At 40.2% G+C, this 26,630-nt stretch overlaps 1 protein-coding gene and 1 pseudogene across 34 annotated transcripts in view; both read left to right on the forward strand.

Annotated features, from left to right (window-relative positions):
* The window catches only part of NELL1 (neural EGFL like 1), a 1,048,536-nt gene that overhangs the window by 375,781 nt on the left and 646,125 nt on the right, over positions 1-26,630 (forward strand). The window contains exons 13-14 of one of the 34 annotated variants that reach the window (XR_015158064.1): positions 6,184-6,289; positions 10,687-11,189. The exons of 31 other annotated variants lie outside the window; for them this stretch is intronic. Coding sequence is in view for 2 of the 3 variants with exons in the window: in XM_086385583.1 (XP_086241709.1) it covers positions 10,687-10,760 (74 nt within the window). In the remaining variant the exon portion in view is untranslated. Of the gene's footprint in view, positions 1-6,183; positions 6,290-10,686; positions 11,190-18,268; positions 19,037-26,630 lie in introns of those variants that run through there. 2 more of the 34 variants (XM_086385583.1, XM_086385585.1) reach the window with 2 other exon arrangements.
* On the forward strand, positions 24,534-24,950 carry LOC147342445 (28S rRNA/ribosome and sororin micro-cofactor pseudogene; annotated as a pseudogene).

The raw sequence follows: 26,630 nt of genomic DNA on the forward strand, positions 1-26,630 counted from the left end.
GGCAATGGCAAAGAGTGTTCAAACTAATGCACAATTGTACTCACTCACACACTAGCAATTCTCCAAGCAAGGCTTCAATAGTATGTGAACTGAGAGCTTCCAGTGTTCAAGCTGGATTTAGAAGAGGCAGAGGAATCAGAGTTCAAATTGCCAGTATCCTTTGGATCATAGGAAAAGCAAGAGAGTTCCAGAAAAACATTTAATTTTGCTTTACTGACTACGCCAAAGCCTTTGACTGTGTGGATCACAACAAACTTTGGAAAATTCTTAAAGAGATGGGAATACCAGATGACCTTGCCTACCTCCTGAGAAGTCTGTATGCAGGTCAAGAAGCAACAGTTAGAACCAGACATGGAACAATGGACTGGTTCCAAATAGGAAAAGGAGTACGTCAAGGCTGTATATTGTAACCCTGGCTTATTTAACTTATATGCAGAGTAAATCCTGTGAAATGCCAGGCTGGATGAAGCACAAGCTGGAATCAAGATTGCCAGGAGAAATATCAATAACCTCAGATATGCAGATGACACCACCCTTATGGCAGAAAGTGAAGAGGAACTGAAGAGTCTCTTGATGAAAGTGAAAGAAGAGAGTGAAAAAGCTGGCTTAAAACCCAACATTCAAAAAACAAAGATCATGGCATCTGGCCCCATCATTCCATGGCAAATAGATGGGGAAACAATGGAAACAGTGATAAACTTTCTTTGCTTGGGCTCCAAAATCACTGGAGATCATGACTGTAGCCATGATATGAAAAGACACTTGCTCCTTGGAGGAAAAGCTATGACCAACCTAGATAGCATATTCAAAAGCAGAGACATTATTTTGCCAACAAAAGTCAGTCTAGTCAAGGCTATGGTTTTTCCAGTAGTCATGTATGGATGTGAGAGTTGGACTGTGAAGAAGGCTGAACGCCAAAGAACTGATGCTTTTGAACTGTGGTGTTGGAGAAGACTCTTGAGAGTCCCTTGGACTGCAAGGAGATCCAACCAGTCCATCCTGAAGGAAATCATTCCTGAATATTCATTGGAAGGACTGATGCTGAAGTTCCAAATACTTTGGCTACCTGATGCAAAGAACTGACTCATTGGAAAAGACCCTGATGCTGGAAGAGATTGAAGGCAGGAGGAGAAGGGGATGACAGAGGATGAGATGATTGGATAGCATCACTGACTCGATGGACATGAGTTTGAGCAAGCTCCAGGCATTGGTGATGGACAGGGGAACATGGCAGGCTGCAGTTCATGGGGTCACAAAGAGTTGGACATGACTGAGCGACTGAACTGAAGTGTTAAATGAGATAATGTATATGTACTATGGCACCTGGTTTATAGTACTCACTCAAAAATTGTTGATATGGTTAATATTAATTCTAAGAGAAGACAGGAGGGTGGTAGAGGTCAAGACATAAAGGAAAGCAGGCAGACTCCTCCAGGCTGTGATGGGCGAGTAGCATCCTGGGCTGAGTGGTGCTGTGGAGGGTTACCTGTCAGGGTTTTGGCTCCCTTGATGGGCTGCATCTGGAAAGAATACTCACTGAAATTTTGTAATCCATACCGCAAACTCTTCCTCCCTTCCTAGGATATTCCAAATTTATAGGGCACTGTTGAAAAGCAAAAGGCCATGAAGACCCAAAGCCATGAAGACCCAAAGCCATTAATAATATAATGGTGGGATTCCACTGTGGAGAGCTGAGTATGGAGAGGGCCAAGCCTCGTGTGGGAAACCCTGCAGTTCTAGTTCTGTTCAGACTAGCAGCTGTGTGGTTCTAAGCAATCATTCTTGTTCTTTAAACCTTAATTTTCTCACTATGAAAAGAATTGTAACTGAGTCCTAATATCTTTTTTCCCGTAAAAAAAAGACTCACAAAATGACTTTATAGCAAAGTTAAAAGAACAATAAAAGAAGGACTTCCCAGGTGACTCAGTGGTAAAGAATCAGCCTGCCAGAGCAGGAGATGCAAGAGATGCAGGTTTGACCCCTAGGTCGGGAAGATCCCCTGGAGAAAGAAATGGCAACCCACTCCAGTATTCTTTCCTGGGAAATTCCATGTGCAGAGAGATCTGGTGGGCTCCTGTCCATGGGGTCTCAAAGAGTCAGGCAAGGCTGAGCACTGACACACTGACACACACTGACTGACACACACACACACACACACACACACACACACACACACACACACACACACTCAACCACAACCCTGTCTTCCCTCCAAGTTTCTGGTGCTAGTTTCACTTGTACTTTTATTTTTAAATTCTGTGAATCTAAGAGGTTATCCTGGGGAGTGGCAATATGGGTGACTCTTATATCACTTGTTGGTGTTTTTTGTATTTTCCAAATGTTCTGCCATGCACACATATCACTTTGCAAGTCAGAAAATATCTGATGCTGCTCGTTTATTTTTTTAAGGCTATAAGATTGCAGATTGAATAAGCCAGTGGGAAAAAATACTCCCTACCTAGAAAAACTTGTTCTGAGTGTTAAGACTTTGAATATCGGCAATCTGCAACCCTGCTGGGACCATGGATCATTACCTGAGATATAATGAACCAGGAAACATGCTAATGAAAACAATGCATGATGCCTGCTCACTCTCGCCTCCACCTCCCAGTTGCATGGGCACAGGTGGCTGATACGGTGTCTTTGATCAGATTCATCACTCTGGGGAAAACAGACGTGTTTGACTTTCTGCTCAGTTGCTTCGGGTTTTAGTACACCACGTTTTGTTTTATTTTTATTTTGTGCATATATTAATAATCACTCAGCCTTGCTCTAAGGCAGTGCAGCATTGCATAGAAGCTGCTCTACCAAAACAGGTGCCAATGTTTTTCAAAAGCCTTCTTGCAAATAAAGATGGCTATTGAGTTCTCAAAACTAGTAAAAATTCCCATCATTTAGAGAGAAGAAAAAAGACCAACAGAAGTTTTGATGTTCCAGAGTAAGAACAAGCACTTCCAGTTTCACTCAGATTTGGATACTTTGGGAATGTGTGTATTTTGTTCATTTACAAATACCTGAGCTATGATACTGACTTAGAAGAATGGCTGTATGTAACATTAACTCAGGAAGGGAATGATAATGATTATGATGTTTATCATTAATTTGACTAAATTCTCTGCTCCATGGCTTTCTTTTCCTAACAGGTCCAATGCACTTGTCAGTGTTTGGATCTGTGGATGCATATGGTCTCTACAGGACACACTGTAATGGTGAAGGGGTCAGTTCTGGAGTGGAAGTGCAAGTCCTAGCTCTGCCACTTAGTAGAATTAATTAGAATTGTATCCTCCTAACTTCTTCATCAATCAAGTAGAAATCATAATATCTACCTTAGAACAGTCTTTTGAGGAGTAACTGAATATAAATTGCTTGCAAGAGTGGCACAAGTTAGAGCTCACTTTTATTTTTATTGTTTTTGAGGACAAAAGATTGCATTCTGTGACTGATAAATGTGAAGTGAAACAAACTTCCCTAAAACAAAACTTAACAAGGCAATAGGATTGTCTGTGTATGTTCCAAGGTTTACTCAGTAATCCCAGTGGTATAGTTTTTGATAATCCAGCCTCTTCTTTTTCTCCTTTCATTTGGCTGTTTTATGTAAATTTTGATTCAATGGGAAAAATTCACCTGAAACTTTTTTGCCATGTCACTAATGAAGGGCTCTCTTTCCATTTCAACTCCCAGTGATCTCTCTCTGCCACAAACTCAAAGTGTTTCTTCACATCAGTCTCTCATTCATTCATTCATGAAACATTTGAGTGCCATCCTTGTCCCACTTGTTAAGATGATTGTATAAATCAGATAGAAAAGTTCACTTCTTTCAAAGAGCCTATCTTAGGGACCATGCTTTCTATATTATTTTTTAAAATTCCTGTTATCTTTTATCCTGCTAGATTTTATTCTACCTGACATGGTACTATTTGCATCCCTTGTAAGTGTTGGAAAAGTACTTAATGAATAATAGTTTCAGAAAGTGTAGCCATTCTTTTGTTATCTTTTCCATTACGGTATATTATGGGATACTGAATATCATTCTATGTGTTAAAGAGTGGACATGGAACAACAGACTGGTTCCAAATAGGAAAAGGAGTATGTCAAGGCTGTATATTGTCACCCTGCTTATTTAACTTATATGTAGAGTACATCATGAGAAACACTGGGGTGGATGAAGCACAAGCTTTCCAGCTTTCTGGCAATCAAGATTGCCGGGAGAAATATCAATAACCTCAGATATGCAGATGACACCCCCCTTATGGCAGAAAGCGAAGAAGAACTAAAGAGCCTCTTGATGAAAGTGAAAGAGAGTAAAAATATTGGCTTAAAACTCAACATTCAGAAAACTAAGATCATGGCATCCGGTCCCATCACTTCATGGTAAATAGATGGGGAAACAGTGGAAACAGTGTCAGACTATTTTTCTGGGCTCCAAAATCACTGCAGATGGTGACTGCAGCCATGAAATTAAAAGACACTTACTCCTTGGAAGGAAAGTTAGACCAACCTGGACAGCTTATTAAAAAGCAGAGACATTACTTTGCCAACAAAGGCCCATCTAGTCAAGGCTATGGTTTTTCCAGTAGTCATGTATGGATGTGAGAGTTGGACTATAAAGAAAGTGCAGAAGAATTGATGCTTTTGAACTGTGGTGTTGGAGAAGACTCTTGAGAGCCCCTTGGACTGTAAAGAGATCGAGCCAGTCCATCCCTAAAGGAGATCAGTCCTGGGAGTTCATTGGAAGGACTGATGTTGAAGCTGAAACTCCAATACTTTGGCCACCTGATGCAAAGAGCTGACTCATTTGAAAAGACCCTGACACTGGGAAAGATTGAGGGCAGGAGGAGAAGGGGGTGACAGAGGATGAGATGGTTGGAGGCATCACCGACTCAATGGAGTTGAGTTTGAGTAAACTCCGGGAGTTGGTGATGGACAGGGATGCCTGGTGCACTGCAGTCCATGAGGTCACAGAGTCGGACACGACTGAGCGACAGAACTGAACTGAAAGAGTGGAACCTTCTTGATTTTATATGTAGTAGCTTGTATCTGATAACCCCAAACTCCTAATTACCACCCCCCTTCCTTTTGGTGACCATAGTTTTGTTTTCTATGTCTATGATTCTGTTTCTCCATGCAATGGTATTACCTGCTATTTGTCTTTGTCTGATTTACTTCACTTAGTATGATAATCTTTAGGTCCATCCATGTCGCTGCAAATGGCATTATTTTATTATTTTTTATGGCCGAGTAGTCCACTACATATGTGTATGTGTGTATACATACATGTATGTGTATATTTATTTCACATCTTTATTTGTTCCTCGGTTGGTGGTCACTTAGCTTGCTTCCATATCTTGACTATTGTGACTAGTGCTGCTATGAACATTGGAGTGCGTGCATCTTTTCCAACTTTTCTCTGAATGCATGCCCAGGAGTGGGATTGATGGATCATATGGAAATAGATTTTAAAGGAACCTCTCTGTACTGTTTTCCTTAGTGGTTGTACCAGTTTACATTCCCACCAGCAATATGGGAGAGTTCCCTTTTCTCCATACCCTGTCCAATATTTATTATTTGTAGGCTTTTCAATGATGGCTATTCTGACAGGTGTGAGATGGTACTTCATTTTAGTTTTTATTTGAATTTCTCTGATAATTAGCAAAGTTGGGCATCTTTTCATGTGCCTTTTGGCCATATGCATGTCTTCTTTGGAGAAATGTCAGGATAGGTCTTCCGCTTATGTTTTGCTTGGGTTTTTTCTTTGAGTTGTATGAAATGTTTGTTTATTTTGGAAATTAATCCTTTGTCAGTTACATTTTTTACTACTAATAGTATTTTATCCCAGTCCATAGGTTGTCTTTTTATTTATGATTTCCTTTGCTGTCCAACTCTTGTCAGTTTGAGTAGGTCCCATTTGTTTATATTCGCTTTTATTTCTATTGCCTTGGGGGACTGACCTAATAATCTGTTGCTACGATTTATGTCAGTGTTTTGCCTACATTTTCTTCTAGGAGTTTTACAGTATCCTATCTTACATTTAAGTCTTTAAGCCTTTTTGAATTTATTTTTGTGTATGGTATGAGAGAGTGTTCTAACTTCAATGATTTACATGTGGTGTAGCCGTTCTTCATTGGGCATCTGGGTTACCCAGCTCTATGCTCTGTATTCAAAATCTCCTTTTTTCCTCATAAGCCTGAGAAGTTGGTGGTGTTCTCTTCACTTCATAGTCAACGAACTAGAGACTCAGCAAGCTTAAAGGTCTATCCTAGTTAACGGAAGGCTATGGGATTGAATCCAGGTTTGTCTCATTTTAAATTTCATGTTCTGATAACTGTTTTGCCATACCAGATGGATAGTTACGTGGTGGTGTGCATAATTAGGTGAATAAGCTTAAGGGAAGTTTAGGTTACATATATATCCCCTGCTTGTCCTTATTGGCTAATTCTGTAGTCTCCTTTGCTGGCTCTTCTTTACCTTCCTGAATTCTGAACATTGAAGCTCTCAGGCCTCTCTTCATCAACTTGGCTTTCTGTTTTTGCTCATGTCCTTAGTGATCTTATCCCTGGTTTTAAATATCATCTTTATACTAACAATGCCCACATTTACATCCAAATCCAGACCTGCCTCTCCATCCTAGATTCACATATTTTACTGCTTATTTTCTATTTCGACTTGGTGTGCAGAATACACATACAACATGTATCCAAAGCTGAACTTCCTGTATTCCCTACAGCTTGTCTTTCCCAACCTGCTTCTCCATCAGTCTTTCCCAATTAGAGGCCATGATTACAACTGCTCAGGCTAAAACCTCAGGAATCATTCTTCTCACATTGTCCATTTAACTCAGTAGCAAAATTTGTCACCTAAATCTTCAAAATCCAGAATCTATCAGACCACATCTCACTGTCTTTCCCATCATTATCTGGTCTGAGTCACCTCTAACTCTCACCTGTCTGATTGCAGTAGTCTCTTCACTCCCCTCTTTGAGTCTCTGCTCTTACATACCTGCCCAATCTCTTCTGTATATCGGTGCTAATGGGATCCTGAAAGTTAAAGTGAAGTTGCTCAGTCATGTCCGACTCTTTGTGACCCCTGGACTGTAGCCCACCAAGCTCCTCTGTCCATGGGATTCTCCAGGCAAGAATACTGGAGTGGGTTGCCATTTCCTTCTTCAGGGGATCTTCCGACCCAGGTTAAAACAGATGCTTTAACCTCTGAGCCACCATCCTGGTAGAGTCTAAATCAGGTAGTGTCACTTGTTCCAGACCTCTTCAGCAGCACTTAATTCACTCAGTGCAAAAGCCAAGCTTCAAAGCCCTACCTAGTCACTCACGCCTTACTGCCTAGATCTCATGTCCTCCTCGTCTCCCCCCACCATTTTTCTCTTCCTGCTAGTCAGACCTCTTTGCTGATGTGCAAATAGACCAGATAAGCGTCTCACTCTGGGCCTTGGAAATGGTTGTTTCCTCTGTATGACTCATTCCTGTTGCTCTTCAGGTTTTTTCCCCTCACATGCTATCAAATCAGTAAGGTCTATTTCACATTGCATGTCATCTCCACTCCCTGTCATCCTTCTCTATGTTCATTTTCCCTATAGCAATGATCACCATCTAAAACATCTACCCCTGAACAGTAGATGGTAAGCAACACGGGGGCAGGAATTTGGTCTATTATGCTGCGAGTCTGGAGAAGGCACTGGCACCTCACTCCAGTACTCTTGCCTGGAAAATCCCATGGACAGAGGAGCCTGGTAGGCTGCAGTCCATGGGGTTGCTAGGAGTTGGACACGACTGAGCAACTTCACTTTCACTTTTCACTTTCATGCATTGGAGAAGGAAATGGCAACCCACTCCAGTGTTCTTGCCTGGAGAATCCCAGGGACGGGGGAGCCTGATGGGCTGCCGTCTCTGGGGTCGCACAGAGTCGGACACGACTGAAGCGACTTAGTAGTAGTAGTAGTAGTATGCTGCAAGTCCCAGCCCCTAGAACACTACCTGGCACCTTCTAGATACTCTATAAATATTTCTTGCATGAGTGAATCAATTGTGCATTTATTTTGTGTCAGGCATTGTATTGAGTATTTTATATTCATTATTAAATTATAAAGTATCTACTGTGCTCCTTTGAACTAAATAATCTCATACATACTTGACAGAGGAGAAACCCAAGCTCAGAGAGATTAAATATCCTGCTCAAGGTCAGACGGCTAAGTGAAGACAATGGGTCTGCTTCACCTGAAGACCCCTGCTCTAAATAATTACATCCTGCTTGTTTTTGTATGCCAGCCTGCATCGCTGTCCTTCCCTTTCTTAGAATAACAGGTGCTATTAGTCCTGTGGGTCATTTTCTTCTGGTGGGCTGTAACATGCCCCTTCTCAGTGTTATGCCAAGGATTAACAAGTGTTCTTTGGAGGAAGGTAGGAGAATCAATGCTAGTGATATTTTTCTTTTCATAAAGGAGCACAAGGGAGTGGGTGAGGGGAAGGTGTAGGATCAACATTTATTTTAAATGACGTTTGTAGGAAAAATATTATGCCCATTGGTTTAGTTCTTACAAGGCAGTAATTCACCATGTCAGAGAGCACTGTCCTGCTGGCCAGCCTCATAGGACTTCTCCAGTTGAAGCTCAAAAAGCTCTCATTATTACTTTGGGAAAGCCTGACTTAGCTATTTCCTCTCTATTTCTGTTTATTTCTACTTAGTTTTTCAGCTCCTGCAGGGCAGAGACCATGTCTTATATTAGCAGGGAGCAAAGTACTCATAACTATTAACCAAAGTAAACCAAACTAAATTCCAAACTGCAGAATAAAGGAATATGTGATGGAATGAAGTCCATTCTCACATGTCCTCTGTTGAGAAGATGCACCCCAGGCCAGAGTTGATATTGATCTTCATGCCTGTTTATTCCTCCACTCTACTGTTAACACTTAAAGATGCCCATGGAGTATGTGCAAATACTCTCAGAACTGGGTTGTCTTAGGGATACCCACCTCTCAGGTTCTGGGATTCTTCCAATGGAACCAGAAGACAGAAGGTCAGTTTTGTTAGGTAGTTGCTGCTGTTGCTGCTGCTAAGTTGCTTCAGTCGTGTCCACGACTCTGTGCGACCCCATAGATGGCAGCCCACCAGGCTTCCCCATCCCTGGGATTCTCCAGGCAAGAATACTGGAGTGGGTTGCCATTTCCTTCTCCAATGCGTGAAAGTGAAGTTGCTCAGTCGTGTCCGACCCTTAGCGACCCCATGGACTGCAGCCTACCAGGCTCCTCCATCCATGGGATTTTCCAGGCAAGAGTACTGGACTGGGGTGCCATTGAGAATAGGAAAAAGGAGTCCAGAATGGCGGTGGCTAAAAGACAAAGATGGAGAAGGAAATGGCACCCCACTCCAGTGTTCTTGCCTGGAGAATCCCAGGGACGGGGGAGCCTGGTGGGCTGCCATCTATGGGGTCGCACAGAGTCGGACACGACTGAAGCAACTTAGCAGCAGCAGCAGCAAAAGACAAAGAAGGGAAAAGCCCACAAAAATAGAACAAAGGAAGATCCGAGGACCAGAGTGAGGACTTCAGATAAAACAAACAGCCCTCCTGGATAGACCAGTTTACACAGGGCAGGCTCATGGTGGGGCGGGGTGAGGAGACAAATGTATAAAAGGAGGAAGCCTAGGAGGATTGAGACTCCTCTTCTCTTCATGTCTTTTGGGTTGGCCCGCCCTCACACCTTGAGTATGTATATTCCTTTGCTTTGTAAATAAAAGTGAGCTGTAACATGGAGCTGTAAACTGATCCGTCTGAGGAAATTGCGTGGGGTTGTAACACTTGTCTGTCTTTTGCTTTAAATTTTTGTTGAGACAAGACAGAACTGAGGAAGTTACACGCTCCCCCAGCAGTAATTTTCTTACGGTACAGTTCCGAAAAGACTTATTTGTTTGGATTTTTAGTAAGATGCAGTTTAGTTCCCTTGAAACCATAGCATTTTTTCTGGACCAGTTCATGTGGTGGACAAAGATGAGCAGATAAAAGGCATTGGAAGATGCTGAGCTGCTGATGTGGGCGAGTCAGTGCTGCACAAGAGGGGGTGAAGCCGAGCTGTACTTCAGGGGTCATTGAATGCACAATTCCTGCTGCAGCTTAGCTTTCTCAGTGGGCTGGCTCCTCTTGCACACATGTTACAAAAATCAGGTAGATAAATCTCTGCAGAGAAACACATGCCTCTGAACTTGGTGCTTAGAAACTCATTGATACTTTGCAGAACTGGGCTTCTGTGGTGGCTCAGATAGTAAAGAATCTGCCTGCAATGCAGAATACCCAGGTTTGATGCCCAGGTCATCCCCTGGAGATCCCCTGGAGAAGGAAATGGTAACCCACTCCAGTATTCTTTCCTGGAGCATTCCATGAACAGAGGAGCCTGGCAGCTACAGCCCATGGAGTCACAAAGGGTCAGACACGACTTAGTGACTAACACACACGCACACTATATATATACATATAATTTTATAATTATAAAATCTAGAGTGTATGTCCACATACTCTAGAAGCCCTGATACGAATACATTCTTGAGGGGATAGAAAAATGTTTTTCACCCAGCACATAAGATTTTCTTGTTGGAGACTTTTCTTTGGAGATTCTGGTTTAATTAGCTCAGAGCAGACAGGAACATCAGTATTTTATTTGGGAACTGATTTTTTTTTTTTTTAAGGCTCTCCCTGTGATTCTAACATGTGGCCAGGATTGAGAACTACAGCTTTAGGCAACCTCTGGTCTTGGTGCTAAGAGAACCATTTCCTTCTGCAGATTTCCTGGAGTACTTTGGCCAGAGGAAATATGGCCCATTCAGAGCCAAAAGAAACAAAAGCAAACCAAACAGAAAAAACAAAGCAACCAACCAAACAAAAAAAAACCTTTGGGGAACACAGGGGCTTTAAATGAATGACTCCATGCTGAAGACCTAATCAGCATTTCAAAGGGCAGTAATAACAGGGAGTGTCCACTGATGAAAAGCTGGGATTGAAAAAACCAGTTTTAATTAATTAATATATTTACCTGACTACCAACTGAGTCTACCCCCAGTCTGATTCTATTCTGCTCTTCTTTTCTCTCTCTACAATCCTTTCTTCTTCCCTCTCTTTTGTATCCACACACTCTACCTTTTTTTCCTTTTTCCTTCTTTGATTTATATTTTTCTCCACTTTCCCCCCTCTACTTTTCTTATTTCTCTCTTTGGCCAGAGCATGAATGGGGTATATTTTGTGATGTCTAAAATGTTTATTGAGGAATTGTGTGTTCCAGTGATTTATTTTAAAAACAAATTAGTTGGACAGTTGCTCTTTCTTAAATTAAAAAGCTCTCAAGTTATTATCTTTAATATGTTGCCTTGAACATTTTGCCTCCCCCAACCCACTTTGCTCTCTACCTCTTATGAGTTCTTATCTGATAGAAAATAGATTCCCTCCCTGGGTTAGTGCAACACAGGTTAAGTTAGAATCACCTGAGCAAGCTAATGTACCTTTCTCATCCTCTGATCATGTGTATATTTGTAAGTGTTGACTTTAATGTTTCAGAAATGGAGCACTGAAGTACAGAACCATTTGCTTCCCCATAAATATCTTATTTGGATGTCAGGGATGTGTTTGCTGTGTTTTACCTCCCTGACATTCACTGAAGGTGGTAGAGACAAGGGTTTTGTCTTCCATAAATGCCAAAGTTAAGCTTAATTTAACGGTCTTACTGTCTTTCTTTGACACAGGTGTATTTTTATCACTTTGACGTTTGTGTAACAAATGTGTTTTGTTTCAGAGGTTAATCTTCGCTGACTTTCCCAGCTCATATCAATTCTTTCTCTACATCTTCCTCCTCTGTCTCATCATCATTATCACCACCACCATCACTGTGACTCCCCAAAGGCACCAGGAAATCCTAATTGAGATCTGAGTCCCGGGGCAAGAGCCTGACCTTCCAGGGCTGTCTCTGGAAACTTGACTCTAATGACTTCACCTAGATTCATCTGATTCTTCTGAGTTCCAAACTTATTTTTTTTCCCCCTGAATCATGAATCTTAGATTCAGGCTTGCAGTGCCAAAGGGAAGCAGGTGAGGAAGAAGGCAACAGGAGAGGGCTTGAGTAAAGGATATGGGAAGGACGTTTGATTTAAATAAAGGGAGGAATCACCTAATATGTTAGCTTCCAGCTTTCATTCCCCTCTCCATTCACCACTTCTCTAACAGAAGAAGAATGGAAAAACCGTTAACCGTTTTTATTTTGATGGCAGGGACATTATACCTGAAAACAGGATTGAAGATCTTAAAATTTCTCCATCCTCAGCAAGACCTCTAGTGACCTGCTGAATAGGTACTTGAGAGATTGCCAGTACAGAACTAAACGAAGTGATCAGAAGCTCATCACAATATATTAGATGATGGGTACACACACGTTTGGGGAAGTGACAGCCTGTAATATTGGATGTTGGCTTGTGAATTGAACTTTAAAATTATATTACATATTTCTTTAGGAGTCAGCAGAAGAGACTGTTGAACAGACGTCTTCTATAAGAAAACTGTTATGCATGCCTGGATTTAGGAACTGTAGATGGTTAGGAAGGGTCCCTAATGTGTCCTAGTTTGGGTTACAGCCCTCTCACAATTAGAAGATATGATATACCTCTGTGGTTGGGTGGTTTGCCCTTTTTGAGATACCATTGGATCTTTCAGTGGCACAGACAACTGTTAGAGAGAAAGTGACTTGCCTGGAGTGCCTTTTGCGAGGGTAGGCTTTTTGATATTCAGCTAATAGTGTTGTTAACCAGAAACTTGGGGGATTGGAGTCTTCTGTGATTGGTTTTAAGTTACGTATCTGAGCCTACTTAACCTATTTGTTTAGGACCCAGTGATAATGAGAACCAGGCTCTGACCTCATATGATTCAATTTCAGAAATGCTTTATCCTCATCTTTGATCTGTTTTATTTTCTTTGAGTTTCTGTTTCTCTTAGCATGTTAACTTTTCACTGTTTAACTCTGGCGGGGAATAAGATATTTAATGTTGCTGATGCTTTTGTAAATAGGGAGTTCTAAAATGTATTTGTCAATTTTATTTTGCTCAGTTTAGAGCGGCAATATGTGTTCAGTTTAGAGAATGAAGATAAAGATCATCAATGATTTCAGCCCCTCCACCATAGATATAATTACTGTTCATGTTTTGGTACATTTATGTCTAGGCTTTCAATATACATAATATATCATTATTGCTAGTTTTTATATCAACATCTATAGTTGAATAAAATGGATTTATAGTTTTAATACCATATTTCCCCTTAATATTACTAGCATTTTCCTAAGATATAAATATTCTTTTATAGAAAGAAAATAATCTATAATGACTGTGCATCATTGCATTGCACAGATATACCATTCTCTGCAGTTCTATATTGTGAGATATTTAGGTCATTTTCAATTTTCACTTTTATAAATATGCTTCAGTGAAGATCCCTGTACATAAGACTTGTTTAAATTCCCTTTGACTATATTCTTATGTTAATAGTCAGAATTTTTTTTTATGTAAAACACAATTTCTGTGGAACTTGCTAATTCTATAAAACATTCTTTAAATTTTTTGACAGGTGCCAGGTAGCCTTGTGTTCTGGGTAGACACTGAATTACGGTTGAAAATAATGAGTTTGAGGACAGGTTCTGCCACGTCTTGGGTGTGTGTCATTGGGAAAGGGATTCACTGCTCTGGTCATTCTTGATTTCTTATTTGCAAAATGGGGGCTTCTCTTGTGGCTCAGCTAGAAAAGATTCTGCCTGCAATGCAGGAGACCTGGGTTCAATCTCTGGGTTGGAAAGATCCCCTGGAGAAGGGAAAGGCTACCCACTCCAGTATTCTGGCCTGGAGAATTTCATGGACTGCGCAAAGAGTCACACATGACTGAGCGACTTTCACTTCACTTTACTTGCAAAATGCAGAATATGAAACTCATCTTACTTTCCCTTTCCAGTTGTTGTGAAGATCAAATGAGGCAGGGAGAATAGTAGTACTTTAAAGAACTTTCTTCTTGTGAGGTTTTTATTAATATTCCTTTGCACAGCAGCTATTTTTTAATTGAGGCATTTTTTATTTATTTAAAAATTTTTATTATTGTCTAGTTGATTTACAATGTTGTCTTTTTAATTTATTCTAATTGGAGGCTAATTACTTTACAATATTTTTAATTAAGTATTTTAGACAAGTGAAAAGACACAAAATTAAAAGAAGTAGCCATGCTACCAACATCCATTTTAGAAATTACAAGACTTACTTGAGGCATTGTACCACTCCACTGACATGGCCTCTCCGTCCCCTTAAAAAGTTACTCTTCAGAATTAGGTTTTTATCATTCCTGCTGCTACTGCTGCTAAGTCACTTCAGTCGTGTCCGACTCTGTGTGACCCCATAGACAGCAGCCTACCAGGCTCCGCCGTCCCTGGGACTCTCCAGGCAAGAACACTGGAGTGGGTTGCCATTTTCTTCTCCAATGCATGAAAGTGAAAAGTGAAAGTGAAGTTGCTCCATCATGTCCGACCCTTAGCGACCCCATGGACTGCAGCCTACCAGGCTCCCCCATCCATGGGATTTTCCAGGCAAGAGTACTGGAGTGGGGTGCCATTGCCTTCTCCATTATCATTCCTAGTATGTGTTTATTACTTCACTGACTTTGACATTGTCCATTTTATTTCTCTATTTCTGGTTGTTATCCTTAAAGTTTTAACATCCAAACTGAGCATCACAAAATCTAACATTAGTATTTTTGTCCTTCTTCTGAATAGACCATGCATAGAATGCTTGAAGTCCAACAGTCTCTTTCATGCTACCTTTTTCAGAATTGTAGTTCTATTTTGTTTGGTTATTACCTTAACTAATTATATTGCCTAGCTATTGTTGATGTGATTTATCCACGAGATCTTTGTTCACCATTCTTTCCTTCCTGTCCGTCTTTTGTTCTGGCTTACTTTGCTTTTGTCAGAGGGTATCCATGAGAAATTTCCTCAGTGAGAACTATTAGCGGTAAACATATTAGTCTTTCTTTGTTTGAAAATGACTGTTTCAATCTTATTCTTGAATAATTACCTCTATATTTAATTCTAAGTTGTCAGTTATTTTCTCTCTGTATTTTAAAGCTATTGTTCTACAATCTCCCAGCTTCCCTTTTGTTGATGTGGCCGGGTCTGCTGCTGTGGTCGTCAGTGTTCTCTTGTAGGTGTTGCTTGTCAGTCTGACTGCTTTGTTTAGTCTTATTGTTTCCTTTGGTTATCTGAAGTTTTAAAAAGATTGATCCATTTCTTTTATAAACGATGATAAAATAATGATTTTTTTCCATTGTAAAAATGATTTATCCCGGTGTGAATTTCTTTATGTAATTCTGAAGAAATTGTATTAATTGTACTGTATCAGTTAAATTATATTAATTTACAATGTAAGTAATTACAATTGTGTAATTAATGCAATAGATTTGAGAATTGGTGAATATCATAAAATTTGTAAAATATTCAGCTTTTCTCTTTAAGAATTGGCTCTTTTTCACTTTTTCTCACTTCTGTCCCTTACAACTCTGCTTATATTTTCTCATTCTGCCTTCATATCTCTTTACCCTATTTCTATACTTTCTGTGAAAAGTGCTGTGTTGCATTCTTGGTGGTTAGTTATATCTGTTAATATTCCCTGGGGCCAGGAATTCTCTGATGGTCCAGAGAATTAGTACTTAGTACTCCCACCCCAAAGGATATCTGCCTGTGAATGGATTCTTTCTTTAGTCACTGAGTTTATAATTTCAGTGATCATACACATATATCACATATATGTATGTACACATATAAATTTTTAGAAGTTAATTCTTTTTAAAATCTCCCTGACCCCTTTTGATAGCATCTTTTAAATTTGTTACATTTTTGAGTGCTTTTCCAATGTTAAAAAAGCACTTAAAATTTATGTATTTTGTCATATACATTGGAAAATTCTATTATCCAAAGTTGTTATTAGCCGTATTCCAGTGTTATTTTGCTGCTTTCTCTCACAGTGCCTTGTTTCCTTGTTTTTGTTTTTTTTCTTTTTCCTCTCCGCCCCCCCCCCCCCCATCACCCTGCTCCTTTTTTTTTTTTTCTTGGTAATTGTGGATTGTGAACTCATTTTCAGTACCAGTTGGCTATGGGAATCTTACGAAGCCTGGCTTAAGAGTGTGCTTGTTTAGACCAGCACTTTTCAATAGAAATTTCTGCAATGATGGAAATATTTTCTATGTCTGCTGTCCAGCAGGGTAGCCACTAGTCACATGTGACTGTTGAGCACTTGAAATGTGGCTAATTTGAAAACTTGAACTTTAAATTTTAATAGAAAAATCTGATTTAGTCACAGATGGCTAGTGGTATCCTTGCTGGATAGCACAGGACTTTTTGCTTCTTCTAGGTACACTTTGAAACTACTAATTTGAGGCCACTTTGTGTTACTGTTTAGCCTATAACATCTATCCCATGCTACAAAGATGAATAGATTTGATCTGTAACTGTCAGGATAGGCCTGTGGTTAAACAAATTCAGAGTATATTTTTATACATACAAGAGAGGTGCATTCCTGATCTGTCTTCCTTTTCTGCTGGGCAGATGAATTTTTAGCCCATGCTTTCCCCAATTCATGTATGATCCTTTAAGATTGCAATCTTTATTTAAGGATTTTGTTTCTAATCTTGTGAAAATCTTAATTCTTCTTGCCTGAACAGTAAAACCTGATGGTTATTTGGTCATCAATCTCTCATATCTATGATTTTTAGCTCCCTCTTCCTTTTGCTGCCTGCAAATTGTGTTCTATTCTTGCAAGCTCAGATATTTATTTGATGAAATGGGTTTGTTATATTTTATCTGACATTATTCATTGTTATGAAATAGGCAGTTATCAGGACATTTACTCTTCCTTACTGCTGAAAATGGAAGTGTCTCCAGTTCCTCTGACTAATTTTTTGTAGTGGAAGACAGACACTGGAAGCCTTTCATACTTGGTGTGGGGAGTGATATTTGTTGGTAGTTAAATAACAGAATAGAAAAGTAACTAGGTCTTTTTAAAAGACTGTTAAGTTCATGAATAAAATAGATGAAACATGATATTTTGTATTGGCAAGTGAATACTGTTAACTTGTTTATTGTTAGGGTTTAACATACTTTGATTCTGAGCAAGCTGCAAGCATCCTATTCTGCCAGCTGCATCAAGGCTCATAGGATTATTGATTTGTGAGCCACGAATCCATGCTGTGAAGGTTACATTATCTTATTTCAACTGTCCAAGAAATCTGGAAGATAATAATGTGGTTGAGTCATCAAGGTAGTAGGTTGTAGACACTGTTGTTTTGATTGTTTTGGGAAAGATGATCTTGGTTTGAAGAGTCTCTTGGTGTTAAATAGTCAATGTATGTTCCATCATTCTCCATTTTGAAATGCATATATGAATTAGATGCTAACACAGAAAAAATGATTATGTAATACAAAAAGAGAAGGCTATGGGTAGTTTGTATTGGAAAGAATGTAGGACTACTCTCTGGCTAATAAAAACAGGGAAGGGCTGGCAGTGATGTCTTTTTTCATGAATCTTAATTTTATTCTCTCAGCATTATCATAGTAATTACCAGTATACACTGAACACTTAACATATTCTAGGTACTGTTCTAAAAGCTTATTAGTTTTTCTTTTTAACCCTTCACCCACTCTGTAATGGATGTTCCATTATAATTTCTATTTCCCATTGAAAACCTAAGGAAAAAACCCTAGGGAGTGAGAGGGATTGAGGGATTGAGAAACTTGCTCAAGATCACATACTAATACGGAGTGAGACTTAGTTTGAACTCAGACTCCAGTGCCTGACTCTTACCCATTGTGTGCTATTTTAGACATACTCTAATGTTGCATATATTGATTTCTGTAACTGCAAAATTGATGGTATAAGTGAATGTTTGGGGGCTTCCCTGGTGGTTCACATGGTAAAGAATCTGCCTGCAATGCAGGAGACGCAAATTTGATCCCTGGGTTGGGCTGATACCCTGGAGAAGGGAATGCCTGGCTACCCACTCAAGTATTCTTACCTGGAGAGTTCCATGGACAAGAGGAAACTGGTAAGCTACATAGGTGGCTTTTTTGTTTTAATAACGTGTTTTAAATTTTCTTTCTCACATAGCAGGATGTCAGCATGCTGGTTCTATGATGCTGTCAGGGATCTAGGCTCTCTTATTTTCCTTCCTTCCATCCTTAGCATGTTTTGTTTTAATCCTCAGGATTGCCTCATGGTTGCAAGATGACTTCCATGCTCCAGACATCACATTCCTGTTCAAAGTAGAAAGAAGGCAAAAGTGGCAACTAGGTCTGTGCCTTTATTGGGGATAGAAAAGACTTTCCCTGAAGCCTTCAGAGTCAAGCTCTTCTGTCTCACTGGGAAGTATTGTATCACACAGCCACCCCTGGCTGCAAAGGATATTGGAAAAGTGATTGTTTCACCTTTTTCAAACTCTTTAGTAGAAGATAGACAAGGAAGGAATTGGGAATGAGTATTGAGATATTTAAGTAAGTGTCTGTTACATTGCGGTATTGGAAACTTAGAATGATTGGAATCTACTTGATGAGATGAATTTTCTGGGACTCACCTGGGTGGGAGCCTGGAAGGCCCACTTGCTTTAGCTCTGCCTTCTGCTTGTTTGTATTGGTGAGGACCCTGAGGACTTCAGTCTGTAGTCTGAACATGTGTGCACCAGCTGGTGGCTGGGATCTGGAATTGGTCTTGATGTTCTAGTGTCAGGTTTCTGAAATGGAATACCTAGTTTTCACCTATTTTCTCAGTGTTATGGTTATTCTCTAAGTGCCAAAGAGTATCTCTAATTCCCGGGGCTGGAGTTCACCTTTGTTTCTTGTCTGTAATTCAAACCATGCTTGGTACCCCAATGTATTGGGCTTTGGTTGGGACACCTGTGTTAATTTTATGTGGGCCTTTCCCCTTGACACTCTTTACTAAATCATGACACCATCACTGCCAAGGAGCTCTTGCTGCCTGGCTGCCTCTTGTGGCTCCCACCTGTGTATTAATAAAGATGCCACCAGGGCAGTCCTAGGTTCAACATGACTTGGGGATACTGTTGATTTTTATATGTCTTCTTCTCAGGCTTTCATTTTCCTAAATTTAACATCTTATTTGTCTTCTTGTTACATGCGTCACTGCAAAGGTTGCCCAAAGCTGTATTAGTTTTGATGACTTACTCTGTCCTGTGTCCGCACCTTCCTAGGCCTGAGGCAGAAGTGCCCAATAGACTGCTTGAGTCCTAGTCTCTTCCAACCATAGCCAATTTTAACATGGCCTGGGAGTTCCCTGATGATCAAGATACCTTGCAAACCTCACTTTCTAGTATCTAAAATCCCAGAACTAGCAAGTTGTTCCTCATTTTAGTCAGTTTAACAAGGAATTATTGGTACCTACTGGGTTCTAGGTCCTGTGGTAGGAATGCAGTTACATAATACATCAGGAGCAACATTACCTGCCAGCAGAGAAGACCAAAATCAACACGATATATCAACAATGTGAAGGTGTTATGAAAGAGGTAATACACAATGGAAATGCAAGAGGGTCTAATCTAACCCAGGGAGTTCAAAATACCTCACTGAGGGACAGGCTGGGACCTCTACATTAGGGAGAAGGGGAAGGTGGGTCAGGCAGCCTGCAGGGCCAGGAGAAGGGCAAGTGTGGTAGATACAGGGAACTGAAAGGAGGCTGGCTTCATGGTGAGCAAACACAGCGTCCTGCCTTTAGGAAGACGTCACCTTTGATTTAATGCTCTGCTCTTGCCATCTTGAAATTCTTAGTAGTAATGTTGAACATGGGGCCCCGTGTTTTCATTTTGCACTGGGCCCCACAAAGTCTGAAGCCAGCACGACTGAGAAATCCAGTGTGCTGAAGGGTGGCCATCTGGGGTCGATGGAGAACCAGCAGGCAGTTGGTGGAGAGAAATGCCTGTTAAAAGGTGACAAAAACTACCTCTTGTTCAATCATTTATATTCAACAATTATTTAATGACTACTGCACATACCTGGGAGAAGGAAATGGCAGCCCACTGTACTATTCTTGCCTAGAGAATCTAGGTGGACAGAGGAGCCTGGTGGGTTGCTGTCCATAGGGTCACACAGAGTCAGACACGCCTGAAGCGACTTAGCATGCATGCATTGGAGAAGGAAATGGCAGCCCACTCCAGTATTTCTGCCTGGAGAATCCCAGGGACAGAGAAGCCTGGTGGGCTGCTGTCTATAGGGTCACACAGAGTCAGGCACAACTGAAGCGACTTAGCAGCAGCAGCAGCACATACCAGACACTCTGGCAGGTACTGGGAAACTATAGGGAACAAAATCAAGGAATACAAATCGCTGCTCTAATGGTGCTTATTTTCTTGTGGCGGAGACTGAAAGTAATAGATGTAATGTGTCAGATAACAAGTGCTCTGAAAAAGAAATGTAGTAGAGGAGGAAGAAATGATGAGGGGATACAGCATGTGTGTGCTGTTTTACATGGGCTGGTCAGGGAAGGTGTTGTTCTGTAGTAATAGACGGAACATGTGGTAGAGGGGATCGTGTGGGATCCTTGTAGACCACTGTAAGTAAGGACTTTGGATTTCACTCTGAGTAAGACAGGAAGCCATTGAAGAGTTTCCAGCAGAAGAATGACACGCTTATTTATAGCTCCCAAATGTCATTCTGAGGCGTATATTGAGAAGAGAGTGATGGCAGACAAAGGCATAACCAAGAAAATCTATTATGATGCTATTATACAAGTTGTGCACAAGAGGCTGGTGGCCTCATTAGAGTTTTAGTGGAAAAAGTCGCAAGAAGTGGTTGGCTTCTTGGATAGATACATCATGATGTTGATAGGATTTGTTGATGAGATGGAATTTAGCATTTGAAAGAGTGAAATTGAGGTTGCCCTCATATTGCTGTTTCTGTGTTAGTGTGAATAAACTTATCTAATCCTTTCCTGAAAGCAAATTTGATAAGGAGATAAAAAAATTCAAGAATTTGCAAAGGAAACAGAGAGGAAAGTTTGGAAACAGTTTGGAGAAATAGCGTATGCTTACAGTTTTGGCGTACTAACTTTTATGAGAAAACTAGTGAAATTACATTTTGTTCATATTGTCCATAGGACTGAAACAAAATACTAGTATAAAGTTTGATAGAAATAAGATTGAAAAGGACCCCCAGAAAAGGAATAGGAAATATTGAGCTTGCTGAACTGCATGATCTTTAGAGTAATTTTTTCATTCATACTAAGAGTTCTCAAATGTTGTCTGACAGCAGATACTGGCCTAGTTATATTGGAGTCACCATCAGCATTTGTTAAAAATAGAGATTCTTGGGATCCATCCCTCCCAAATTCTGATATACAACTACGTTTTTTGGGTGTATTGTCTTATAGTGTGTGTTAGTCACTCAGTCATGTCCAATTCTTTGTGATACAATGGACTGTAGCCCATCAGGCTCCTCTGTTCATGTAATTCTCCAGGCAAGAATACTGGAATGGTTGCAATTCCCTTCTCCAGGGGCTCTTCCTAACCCAGGGATGGAACCTCCTGCATTGCAGGTAGATTCTTTGGCATCTGAGCCACAAGAGAAGCCCCCAATTGTTTTATAATGTGTCCTTTATTGATTGGAATACATAGGTATTTGGGAAAATATTGGTTTATAATACCTTTATTTATTTCTTCATTTTTGGTTGTGCTGGGTCATCATTGCTGTGTGTGGGCTTTCTCTATTAGCTGGCACTATTCATTGAAAAAGACCCTGATGCTGGGAAAGACTGAGGGCAAGAGAAGAAGGGGGCAACAGAGGATGAGACGATTGGATGGCATCACTGACTCAATGGACACGTGTTTGAGCAAACTCAGGGAGACAGAGAAATACGGGGAAGCCTGGCGTGGTGCAGTTCATGGGGTCACAGAGTTGGACATGACTTAGCGAGTGAACAACAACAAATCTCTAGTTGCGTATGTGGGCTTCTCATTCAGGTGGCTTCTCTTATTGTGGAGCACTGCTTGAGGCACAGACTTCAGTAGTTGTCACATGTGGATTTAGTTTCCCTGAGGCATATGGGATCTATCTTTCTGGACCAGGAATCGAACTTGTGTCCCATGCATTGGCAGGTGGGTTCTTAACCACTGAACCACCAGGGAAGTCCCATAATACTTCTTTAATACTTAGTCAAAATATTGTCAAGAATGTTCTGGATAGTCAAGAAAGCAAAGAGTCAATTAGTACAGGAATTCTGTGCATAATGAGTAAGTCATGGATTTATAGGATGTGGGATTAAAATCTATTAGTCTCCATATCTTTTAACGCTTGAGGAAATTAAAAAAAAAAAAAGAAACAAAACCTATTTGGCACAATAGTTTGATTGCATTTCCTTTTTTTTTTGAGAATATAATAGTGTATTTTAGCTAGCAGTTCCTGTTGACAGTGATCTTCTCTCAAACCTTTAAATGTAACATTTCATGTTCTGACTTCACTTGCTGTTGTGAGATTCTATGCTCCTTTTAACAGCCATTCCATTGTAGGTAGTCTTTTCCTTTGTTCTATTTCAAGAGTTTTGTTTTTGTTAATTTTTTTCAGTTTTCCTACTGAAAACTGTCTTGTCATAAATTTCTTTTTAATCTTGATAGGGATGTGTTAATATATGAATTTATATTTTTACATTTAGATAACTTCTATTATGATTTTAAATATTGTCTCTTCAGCATTCTTACCTAGGCAGTACATGTACTGACTAGGTTGTCTTGGCAACTTGCTGAAGGGCAAAGAAAGAACACTGGATTAAACAAAAATGCGGATTCTAGAACCAGCTCTGGAACTAACTTGCTTTGGCAATGGTGTGCTGGGACTGGTTGGAATCTGCTCAGAATGGCTTGTGAGAACATGTCATGAACTTCTCAGGCATCCCAACAGCCAGTTTAACATAGCCCATGTTAAATGATGCAAATGTACAATGAAGTGAACTATATTAAAACAAAAGTAATGAATACTGAAAAGTCATCGTTTCCTAATTATTCTTCTATATTTTACTATTGTTGCCTATGATCTTCCATCTGTGTGATAGCACTGCTGTATAATGGTTCTGTGGACTGAAATGTGTCCTCAAGTTCATACATTGAAGCCTGCACCCCAATGTGGCTGCGTTTGGAGATAGGTAAGGACATAATTAAGGTTTAATGAGGTCATCAGGGTGGGGTCCTGATAGGGTAAGATTAGTGTCCTTAAACGAAGAGACAGTAGAGACCTAGCACTCTCTCTTTCTGCCCCATGAGGTCACGGAGAGAAGGGGGCTGCTTGCAAACCACGAAAACTCTCACCAAAAACCAAGTCAGCTGGCACCTTGGTCTTCGACTTCTCAGATTCTGAAAATGTGAAAAAATAAGTTTCTGTTGTTCATATCACCCAGTCTGTGGCATTTTGTTACAACAGTTTGAGCAGGCTAAGACAAGTGATATTCTACTGTGCATTTCTTCCTGACTCCACATGTACTGCCGTCATGTCAGTAGCTTGAAATTGGCCATGCTGTAAGTAGTTAGAGTGCAGAAATTGGCAAATGATATAAATCAAAGTGTATTTGATTTATTGCTTTGTTTATTGTCTAGATCAGGATCTGACAAACCGTAGAACAAAACCATGAAACAAAACCAGCCCAGGACTGGTTTTACATGGCTACAGAGCTAGGCATGCTTTTTACATTTTTATGAGGTTATAACAACAAACAAACTAAACAAACAAACAAAAACACACCACACACACAGAGGAGAATATCTGATACAGATATATATGGCATTCAAATCCTAAAATATCTGACTGTTCACAGAATATGTTTATTGATTGCTGAGCTAGACTAAACACGGTGATGAAGAAAGTGTTAATAATAGAGCAACTGCAATAGTTTTCATTTATGTAGTAGTTACCTTGTGAATAGTACAAAAAATAGAGGAAATAGTCTTCTTGGATTTAAAAATTGTTTTCCAAATAAGGAAGAACATCTCTCAGCATAAAATGAATGAAGTTTTGAAATACGTCTTTGCTGTTTTCTCTTACTCATTAAATAAGAATATGAACCAACATTCTTTACAACTTGACTTCTTCATCAGTTGCAATAACAGGTTGGGTATGGATTCAGGAATTCAGAGAAAATCAACAAAAGTATTCTGTGAAACTCAACTGGCTATATAGAGTTTGTAATAAAGACTATGGTGTATTTTATCATTTGTAGTACTCCACATCCTACACTTGGAGAAGGCAATGGCAATCCACTCCAGTACTCTTGCCTGGAAAATCCCATGGGCAGAGGAGCCTGGTAGGCTGCAGTCCATGGGGTAGCTAAGAGTCGGACACGACTGAGCGACTTCACTTTCTCTTTTCACCTTCATGCATTGGAGAAGGAAATGGCAACCCACTCCAGTGTTCTTGCCTGGAGAATCCCAGGGATGGGGGAGCCTGGTGGACTGCTGTCTATGGGGTCCCACAGAGTCGGACATGACTGAAGTGACAGCAGCAGCAGCAGCACATCCTACACTACACAACCATACTGCAGCTTTGGGTGCTGCAGGTGGAAAGATCAGCTGGCCGTGAACAGAGCTGAAGAAGCTGTTCAAGCAATGTCAAGTGTTGAACTGGGAGTGGCAACTGAAACATCGGGTGGTCGGAGGTGTGATAGACAAAGGACTGATTACACGGCACTACCTCAAGTAGTGGGCGTCCAGTGCATGTGCCAACATTACTCTGGGAAGAAATGCAGAAAACTCCTGCCACAGATCTGACTTGCCCAGAAAGAGAAAGCAGGCATGGAAGCAGAAGCCCCTCCTAAGCCAACCAGGACTAGTGAACCACAGCCCAAATCAAAAAAGAAGACAGAAGGATGTAGACATGGAGGGCCTTGAAGGTAAGAGCTAAATCTGTGTCTCATACCCCTCATACCCCAGAAGATTTTCAAGCTGGAGCCAAGAGGACTCGATGCTTATTTCAGATGATTTTGGAGAAAGCCTTACTCCTTTTCATTCTCCCCATATTCCTCTTCCCTAATGGCCTTTTGGAGGAGGAAATGGTAACACACTCCAATATTCTTGCCTGGAGAATCCCCATGGAAAGAGGAGCCTGGTGGGCTACAGTCCATGGGATCACAAAGAGTTGGACATGACTGACTAAGTACACATCATTTATAGCAGTAAGAATGTGTTAAAATTGTATACCTATATATGTCTATATTAGGTACAGATAGAGTACTATACAGTTAATTATTTTAAGCTTATTATTATTATTATCTTTGACAAAGGAGGCAAGAATATACAATGGATTAAAGACAATCTCTTTAACAAGTGGTGCTGGGAAAACTGGTCAACCACTTGTAAAAGAATTGAAACTAGAACACTTTATAACACCATACACCAAAATACACCCAAAATGGATTAAAGATCTAAATGTAAGATCAGAAACTATAAAACTGCTAGAGGAGAACATAGGCAAAACACTCTCCGACATAAGTCACAGCAGGATCCTCTATGACCCACCTCCCAGAATATTGGAAATAAAAGCAAAAATAAACAAATGGGACCTAATTAAAATTAAAAGCTTCTGCACAACAAAGGAAACTATAAGCAAGGTGAAAAGACAGCCTTCAGAATGGGAGAAAATAATAGCAAATGAAGCAACTGACAAAGAATTAATCTCAAAAATATACAAGCAACTCCTGCAGATGAATTCCAGAAAAATAAAGGAACCAATCAAAAAATGGGCCAAAGAACTAAACAGACATTTCTCCAAAGAAGACATACAGATGGCTAACAAACGTATGAAAAGATGTTCAACATCACTCATTATCAGAGAAATGCAAATCAAAAAGGTTCCATTTCACGCCAGTCAGAATGGCTGTGATCCAAAAGTCTACAAGCAATAAATTGTGGAGAGGGTGTGGAGAAAAGGGAACCCTCTTACACTGTTGGTGGGAATGCAAACTAGTACAGCCACTATGGAGAACAGTGTGGAGATTCCTTAAAAAGCTGGAAATAGAACTGCCTTATGACCCAGCAATCCCACTGCTGGGCATACACACCAAAGAAACCAGAATTTAAAGAGACATGTGTACCCTAATGTTCATCACAGCACTGTTTATAATAGCCAGGACATGGAAGCAGCCTAGATGCCCATCAGCAGATGAATGGATAAGAAATCTGTGGTACATATACACAATGGAGTATTACTCAGCCATTAAAAAGAATACATTTGAATCAGTTCTTTTTATTTTTATTTTTTCCTTTTTTTAAAATTTTATTTTATTTTTAAACTTTACATAATTGTATTAGTTTTGCCAAATATCAAAATGAATCCGCCACAGGTCATGCGGTGGATGAAACTGGAGCCTATTATACAGAGTGAAGTAAGCCAGAAAGAAAAACACCAATACAGTATCAGATCAGATCAGATCAGTTGCTCAGTCATGTCCAACTCTTTGCCACCCCATGAATCGCAGCACGCCAGGCCTCCCTGTCCATCACCAACTCCCGGAGTTCACTCAGACTCATGTCCATTGAGTCAGTGATGCCATCCAGCCATCTCATCCTCTGTAGTCCCCTTCTC

This window comes from Bos grunniens, chromosome 29, assembly GCF_055505025.1.
Source record: "Bos grunniens cultivar Pamir isolate PY7600 chromosome 29, Bosgru_T2T1.0, whole genome shotgun sequence".
NCBI lineage: Eukaryota > Metazoa > Chordata > Mammalia > Artiodactyla > Bovidae > Bos > Bos grunniens.